Below are 8,681 nucleotides of genomic sequence, written 5' to 3'. Positions count from 1 at the left end.
AACTGTCTCACATTTCAATCCCACTGCGAACGCCATCCTTTGCCCAGCTTGAATCCTGAATTTGCTGCCTTTTCTAACATTTGGGCATCCCTCTATTGAAACAAAATGTGCTAATTTCTTCATTCATAACTGCTGACAGGATAAGAAAGGGGTCCATAGTTTTTTTGTATTATTATTTTGTAGTGAGGGGGGGGGGGAGGGATCTGTTACCATTGTGGTAACATTTTGAAGGTCATATGTTCAGTTTTGAGTCGGTCAGCCTTTCTTTTCTTTACTTGCTTGCTCCATTAGAGTGGGTGGGGGGTCTAAGTCTAAGCCTGCGTGTGCGTGCACTGTGTGCCTTAGCCTGTGTGTGTCTGAGCCCAAATGGTCCTAATCAGTCAGTTCAGCTTGTTGGTATTGGTCATGTTTTTAATGAATATGGCAATAAAGTTTCTGAACTAAATTAACTGTGTAATGTGTTATTACAAGAGATGGAAAGCTTATGGTTTATGTGAAATTTCAGCTTAACTTTACTCAATAATTACATATAAACACCTAAGGGTTATGTGAAATTTCAGCTTAACTTTACTCAATAATTACACAAACACCTACGGTTTATGTGAAATTTCACCTTAACTTTACTCAATAATTACACATAAACACCTAAGGTTTATGTGAAATTTCACCTTAACTTTACATGCAAGCACATAAGGGTTACGTAAAACTTCACCTTAACATTAAGTGTTCATTCAAATACAATTTATTTGATTCATTCACATTTATTCAACCTGATAAAAAACATACTATTAAGCTTTACCCTTTACATTCAACTTATGTAATATAATTACGTGGAAAATTGTCATGTAATTAAATTAGTTAAAGTCAATGTTTTAGCCTTGATTCTTTTTTTGAGTGTACATTACATTACATGAAATGGTGAAAACTTAAATTTAAAGCTTATAATAGCAATTCTAACAACAATTTATAAAACCACAATAAGTGCATCAATGAGTGTAGTAAGTGCATCAATGAGTGCAATTGTCTGTTGTAGTGCTACTGTATGAGAGGAGATGTTCTCTGAAGAGCTGGGTTTTCAGACATTTTTTGAAGATGGCAAGGGCTGTCTCTACTCTAGTAGGAACAGGTAGTGCATTCCACCAACGAGGGATGACAGATGAGAAAAGTTTGGATTGGCCTGAGCGTGCTGGAAGAACTAGACGTCGCTCGGCTGAGGAGTGCAGCGGTCGTGTGGTAGCATATGCCTGTATGAGGGCATTCGATTGGGAGCAGCAGAGCCGGAGAGTACTAACTCATGTTGACATGATTTTGAAGCGAAGTCTGATACCCGCTGCTGGTGTAGGCTGCTTATAAATACCAAGGTGTGTTAGATCCCACAAGCAAGCTGGAGTCACTTGCTGCTTGCAGGGTGGGGGGCCAGGACGTTCTTTCCCAGGAGTGCTTGATTTTACAATCCATCAATACAGTACTCTCTCTCACACACACACACACACACACACACACACACACACACACACACACACACACACACACACACACACACACACACACACACACAAATGCCAAATAAATATCTAATTGTTCCACAAACTGAAACAAAAATTAACGTGACCATAGAACACAAAAGCATGCCATTTTAAAATAAGAGAAGTAAAGTATTGGAGCTAAGGGAACTTCCGAAAAACATTTCCTGTACTTTCCTTTTCAGAAGAACCAAGAGCTTTTACACAAAGATATGAGGTTGTGTAAATAAAAGACTGTAGCAGATACAACATGGTCCTCTGGGGAGACAGACGCATGAGCAAGGAAGCACACAAGTGAGTACAGATCATACATGTAGATGACAGATGAATATGAATTTGAGTTTGCAATATTTTACTACATCTTTAATCTTAATAATAACAATAATAATAATAATAATGACGATGCTTCATCCTTTTTTTCAGCATGTCCCTTACAATTTGGATTATTGGCATATTGTCAGTTGTGATTTTACTCCCTGGGACAAAGGCTGCAGACACGGCAGAGAATATGTGTGTGACATTGAGAGATCATACACGGTACCTAACAGACAAAAATCTTACTGCAATTCCACCAAACCTTCCAAACAAAATTGAGTACTTGGACGTGTCTTATAACAACATTGCTAGAATTGAGGATGGACAACTAACCAATTTGACCAACCTTTGTCTCTTGAAAGCAACACATTGTAATCTGAAGTTCATTTCTCCGGATGCCTTCACCAACAACAAAATCAAGGTGCTCAACATCTCCTATAACCTTCTGAAAGTCATCCCAAACATGAATCTCAACACATTTCGGATCATAGACCTCTCCAGCAACAACTACTTCAGCTATGCTCTTCCAGATAGTTTTTCCAAATTCAATAATCTTGAGATCCTTGTTCTTGGAAGTCAAAATGCTACTTCACTGAAACTCGGAGACTTTAGTGTTTTGGAGGACATACATTTAAAACAGATCATTTTAGGTGAGGGCATTCAATTGCAAGAATATGAACCTGGAACTTTAGCTCAGTTGAAGTATCTAAAAGAATTTACTCTGAATGTCTCCTTTTGCCGGAATTTTGACATTTTTGAACAAATTCTTGTTGACCTTAACCAAACAAAAACACAGAAGCTGAATTTAGTAAAGCTTGTTCCTCATGATTGCAATGTAGTTGTTGATCCTTTTATTGCCTTGAAAACCTTTCATGGTCTGAGAAATTTAACCATAAAAGAAACCTGGATAAATACCACATTCATTACCAAATTATTGCTAAATGCTTGGCATTCTCCAATTGAAGATCTAACTTTTATCAATATTGTTTACAATGAGGACACTCCTGATGGATTTCAATTCCCAGACCAGAATGCCACATTACAAATCAAATCGATTACATTTGATGGTGTCAAGCACTATCAATATAAGTACCCCGTATTTAACATAAGCATGGAACATGTTACAGAGTTGTCATATCTGAAGTTCTCAGGTACTGGAATGAACATTCTCCCCTGTAATTTGATGTCTGCCATGCCATCATTACAGACTTTGGATCTGTCAGACAATCTGCTGGAAGAGACTGGCTTTTGGTGGCTTTGCACACCAACAATCATCTTTCCATCCCTCAGACACCTCTCATTAAGTCATAACCGTTTCATCGACCTGGCTTCGATCTCTCAGCAAACAAGTCAGATCAAACTCCTGGAATCCCTGGACCTGAGCTTCAACTCCATCCGCCTAACTAGACAGTGCTCATGGTCCCCTAATCTAACTGAGCTGAGTCTCAGCCACAACAACCTGGGCAATGACATCTTCAACTACCTCTCACCTTATTTCAAAAGGATCGACCTCTCAAAGACTGGAATTACCTTCATAAACCAAAACATTCTGTCAAAATTACCCCGTCTGACACACTTGATTTTGAGTTCCAACAGCATTCAAGTCATCCCACTGAACCTCAGAGCACCACTGCTGCACGCCCTGTTCATTGACCAGAATTCAATTGCCTATATTAGTGAGGGTGTGTTGGATGGATTGCCCAAATTGGAGACACTGGTTGCAGGGAAAAATCCGTTCAGCTGCACCTGTGATTCTTTCTGGTTCGTCACGGCCGTGAACAAGTCTCTACTACAAGACTGGCCCCAGGACTACACTTGCAGTACCCCTCCATCCTATGCTGATGATTCGCTGGTAAATCTCCATTTTGGACCACTGTCCTGTCGCCCAAGTCTCCAGGCGGCTACGGCACTGTCGGTATTAACCATCATCGTTGCCGTTTCTGCCATCACATTTAATGCGTGCGATGGTGTTTGGTACACCAAAATGCTGTGGTTTTGGATCAGGGCTAAACGCAGAGCTCATAAGGGAGAGGACAGGCTGTTGAAGTGCTCCTTCGACTACCACGCTTTCATCTCCTACAGCCAGCACGACTCAGACTGGGTGGATACACAGCTGGTGCCAACCCTGGAAGGTGCAGGCCTGTCACTTTGCATTCACGAGCGTGACTTTGAACCGGGGCAATGGATCGTGGACAACATCATCAACTGTGTGGAGGCCAGCTATAAGAGCATATTTGTGCTCTCTCAGAACTTTGTTCAGAGTGAATGGTGCAACTACGAGCTCTTCTTTGCCCAGCACAGAGCTATTAGCGTGGACCAGGACTCGGTGGTGTTCATTCTGCTAGAGCCTATCCCACCTGACTCTCTGCCCAGAAAGTTCTTGAAACTGCGGACCCTCCTCATGCAACAGACATACCTAGAGTGGCCTACGGATGAACGCAAAAAACAGCTGTTCTGGAAGAGTCTGAGATCCATGTTACAAACTGGGGACAAGGGAATGGCACTGAAAAATGTAGCAACAAACATTATGGATACATGCTCCTTGTTAGCAAACCAAGGTTAAGGCATTTGAATTACATAAATGTTTAGCCCATATAAGATGACGATGATGATGATAATTAAGCTAATTAATAATTATTAAAATGTTTTGAGGAGATGCTTTTCGAAAAATGTTAGGTTGTTTGATCAGCCTTTTTCATAGGCTACATGTATTTTTTTTCTGACCATCCCGAGAGAAATGGATGGAAATGTCTCCATCTACTGTTATATTTAAGAAATTATGAATATTTGTAAAATATCTGAAATCCATTGTTTTTTTTATATATATATCTTTCCATTTTTGGTGAAGGAATTAGCCTATCCCTTTGTGATAAAAAATAAATAAACAAATAAAAAATAAACAAATAAAAGTGTATTTTCTGTTCTGTTGTGGATAGCCCATCTCCTCGCACTTCGTTTCTCTAATGGAGCTTGGCAATAGCCTATATTAAATATATTTTGTTTTGTTTGTCTGTTTACAGTGTCTTATAAAGATTCTAGGCTGTTGGTCGAAAGGCAAAGTAGTTCCTTGATGAACCCCTCGCCCAACATCTTTTCAAGTAGGCCTACCTCACCATTAGGTAACTTTCACTCATAGGTTCACTTTTCATATTTTTAAAAAGGATTTCCCGACCTTGCGAACGCGTCATGGGACCTAGAATCTAGAAAATCTAAAATCGTAGCCAGAAAATGAGTTGTCAAAATATTGTGGTCCAAAGGGCTACGTTAATAAGGCTACCTGGGGTTGATGAGTAGCCTACTGGTCAACATAGTGTAAAAATAACTTAACCTAATGTTGTTTACAGAAGCTGTCGTTTACAGCTGTGTGTGAAAAATGTTTTAAGCTAGCCTACATCAGGAATACCGAAATGTCTACGCTACTACATTACCCGTCAAAATGTTGAGTGTGCAAACAGAGCATGCCCAGTGGTTGTGAATCGTTCCTTTCCCCTCCCTCCACACAGTTCAATGTAAGATGGTGGTCAGAGGGTACTGCTGCTGCTGTACACACAGAGGCTGAAAGAATATACAGGCGTTTTCCCCTTCAGAGCAGATACTGAAAACAAACGCCGAAAGATTTCAAGGTGTCTGCTGTCATAAAGATCAGAGAGTCCAGTAAGATAATCAATCCCTGCCCAATTTGCTCTGTGAATATCCCTTGGAGAAGAATCCCAGCAAATAGACAGGGTGAGTAACGTTATCCCACAAACTCTCACCATAAACTGTCCAGAAAGCTCACACAAGAATAGTTAAAGTAAGCTGGGTTAACTATCTTAATCTGTGTAAACCACATCGTTTCAGCAAAGTATTATGTATTTTCATCGTGGCTTGTAAATATGCCAGAGTTGTGCATTAAAGGTGGACTAAAATGTCAAGTCTCGGTGTCGATACGAGGGAGAGCTACAGGCTTGCCGGGGCTTTGTAGGCCGCGTAGCCTATCAAGTACGACTAAAACGACGGTGTTGGCCACCTGCTCTTCTTCAACATATAAAGCGTTTGTAATTATTTTCTGCACTAAAGTAGTTTGAATGACACATGCACTTACTGTGTTACGACACGGTAACTTTTTTCCAGGTTTGTTTGTCTGTATATCTGATTAGGCTACTCTGTCATCGCGTCCAACGAGCTAGCTAGCTAGCTAGCTAGCCGATTAGCTAACGTTATGCTAATATTAACGTCCGTAAACGAGTTAGCATTACCCCGCTCGCCAGCGGGCAGTAACGTTAACATTTTTCGTGTCACTTGACCGGCTTTTGACAGAGTGGAAAACATATGTTATGTCTGTGACTATAACATGCGGGACTTTGACACAAATCTTTGCAAACTGTGCCCAGGGAAGATCATATTGATGTCATGAAGTGACAAGAGTGATTTGTTTATCTGTCTAACTTGCCCTACATACTCCACACCCATGTCTAGCTAGCTAGTTCGTTAGCAGCTATGATATCCTGGCCAGTTGCTACCTGGTTGCTACTGCTACCCTGCCAGCGAACGATCAAGTTCTGTTAGGTTAGCCAGTATGAGCTAACGCAAGTCACTGACTTCATCCTAATTTCTCAAAGTCCGTAAACTGTTGTTTTTCCGAGCAGGTAGGTATCAGCCTAATGGAATTTCCAGTTAATTAACGAGATATCCGCCAAGCTAGATTCAACATTACCTTTTGCTAATGCTAGCCAGTTTATTTTTTATGTCGTGGCTAATTCGGGTGTCTTCAACTGTCGCAAACTTAACGACATTGACGCTAGTTGAGGTTATTAATGGTTCAGTTGTGTAAATGTGTATGACGGGCGAAACAAACATCTGCTTTAGATGGAGTTGTGAATCAGGTGGCATAATGTATATGACGATCTGGTTCGCAAGGGAAGTTCCTAGCCCCCTAGGTAGCCAGCCAAGTCATAGGATAGTGGCTGTGTAATTAAAGGAATATAACTGCGCCGCAAATGTATTCATAGGGCAGTCGGCATACTGCAGTATATCTCTAAGGGTGGGCGATGCTACAGTTAACAAGAGTTACGTTAAATGAGCGCATGCATCTATCGTTAACTGGGTAGAATTGGCGGATTTTTCATTAGGGACCTTTACTGTCTATGGTAGAGACTAAATGGCACTGACAGTTACGCATTGTGTTCCCAACACCAGACGTTAGGCCTATCCATAGCAGTTTAGTAAACATCGACATGAAATATTTCCTGGAAGCAATATTTGTACACACGTCTATTACGGAACTTTCCCAGTCACTTTGCAGAAAGTAGATAAGATAACACCTCTGAACTCTTGGCCTTTTCCTGCTGTGTTGCCAGAAGTTTTCACAATCAGGTGGGTAGTAAGCCTACCTTCCGTTTAATGAGGCTAGCCACTGGCGTGGCCAAGTGACCATCCTGCATTCCTGCTCTTAGAATTTCACCTTATTGAGCAGGTGTGTGTTTGTGTGGGGCTGGTTCTAGTTCTAGCTCTGGTTCTGGTTCCGTCTTCTCTGCACCTTACAGTCAGATGATGCTGTGTGAGGGTCACACCTCTCTAAACAATCTTGCCCAATGACACTTGGAGGCTGTGAAGGTGCCGGGCGTCCTAGGCAGAGGTGCTGCTGTGTCCTAGGCACTCTAGCTTAGCCCCATGCCATGGCAGGGATGATGTAGTTGTGTAGCCTTTGCCAAGGGTCAGTGCCGATTACCTGATACTGTCCCCACGGGGGCAGACCATTCTGCTGTGACTGGTTTTGCTGAAATGACACGTTGCCTATTGTATAGATATTTGGTGCTCTATTGGCTTGTTAATGGTTTTTTTTTTTAGTAGAATGGTAAACCTTTCCCAAGACTCAACCCCAAATTTGTAAATAATGTCATTAGCAAACTTCTGTGGGGTGATTTACTCTTATCCATGGCCTTCTACACACCTACACCAGCTTTTTGTTTCAGCTTTTGGAAGTGGTGCTGGTATTGGTCTGAGTGAGTGTCATAACTCTCTAGAGACATCACACACTTTGTCTAAAGCTAACAAGTAGGAAACTGCCAAAAGGCTAAAGGTGATGGCTAAAAACTGCATAGACAAGTATATGGATGACTGGTATGTTTGTGTCCCCTTTACATGACTTGATACCAGTACCATAAATTCAAGGGTGTTATGTTATCTACAGCAACATACAAAGCGAGATCCACTATGAAAGTAGGTTTAATTGCTTATCAAGTGTGGGATGTAGAACTGTGTCGCCTTTGTTGAGCTTGTATAGAGCACGGCTGTGCCAAGCTTGCTAAGAGTGTATGAGGCATTAGATCTGCTTAGACCTTATTCTTGCTTTCCACCAGGCGGAGCGGTGTTGGTGACCTTTTATTCCTCCAGCAAAGCACTCACTATTAAGGGCCATGGGGTTAAGTTAGTCTCCTCCTCCAAATAACCTGTTTTCCTCTCGAGCGTGTGTTAGCCAGTCTACCTTTTGCAGCCCTTTGTTTACCTAGCATCAGCTTAAGCAGGCAGCCTTATTTGTTGTGTACGTGGACAGCACGTAGGGCACACCACCATGTGTGAATAAGCTTCCTCGCTCCCGTCTACAAGCACGCCTTAAATCTGCCCTATGTTTCCCCTGTTCCTCCAGGACTTTCACTGCTTTGGAGGCACGACTAACACAGAGCGAGAGTCTCTTTTGGCTTTCAGTTCGTTGGCATCTTTATTCCTGTCCTGGCCAAAGCTGTTAGATTTTTTTCCCCCCTGTGCCTATCCCATCAGAACACTTCAACACAGTGTAGGCAGCAGCAGCGCAGGCTTGACGGGATGTGTAGGCCTCTGGTGTGGGCATATCTGACCGAAAGC

At 41.8% G+C, this 8,681-nt stretch overlaps 2 protein-coding genes across 4 annotated transcripts in view; both read left to right on the top strand.

The window, feature by feature from the left end:
* The first annotated feature begins 1,778 nt into the window (after positions 1 to 1,778).
* On the top strand, positions 1,779 to 4,718 carry LOC134062102 (toll-like receptor 1). The gene is made up of 2 exons (XM_062517989.1): positions 1,779 to 1,817; positions 1,947 to 4,718. Exons 1-2 carry the CDS (start codon positions 1,798 to 1,800, stop codon positions 4,399 to 4,401), a joined length of 2,475 nt encoding a protein of 824 aa, XP_062373973.1. The 5' UTR covers positions 1,779 to 1,797; the 3' UTR covers positions 4,402 to 4,718.
* A 628-nt stretch (positions 4,719 to 5,346) lies between these two features.
* The window catches only part of cnot4b (CCR4-NOT transcription complex, subunit 4b), a 44,082-nt gene continuing 40,747 nt past the window's right edge, over positions 5,347 to 8,681 (top strand). For all 3 annotated transcript variants that reach the window (XM_062517655.1, XM_062517656.1, XM_062517654.1), the window contains exon 1: positions 5,347 to 5,564. The gene's annotated coding sequence lies outside the window, so the exon portion shown is untranslated. The remainder of the gene's footprint in view (positions 5,565 to 8,681) is intronic.

This window comes from Sardina pilchardus, chromosome 17, assembly GCF_963854185.1.
Source record: "Sardina pilchardus chromosome 17, fSarPil1.1, whole genome shotgun sequence".
NCBI lineage: Eukaryota > Metazoa > Chordata > Actinopteri > Clupeiformes > Clupeidae > Sardina > Sardina pilchardus.
Note: the sequence above shows the minus strand (reverse complement) of the source record. Positions and strands in the feature narration are given on the sequence as shown.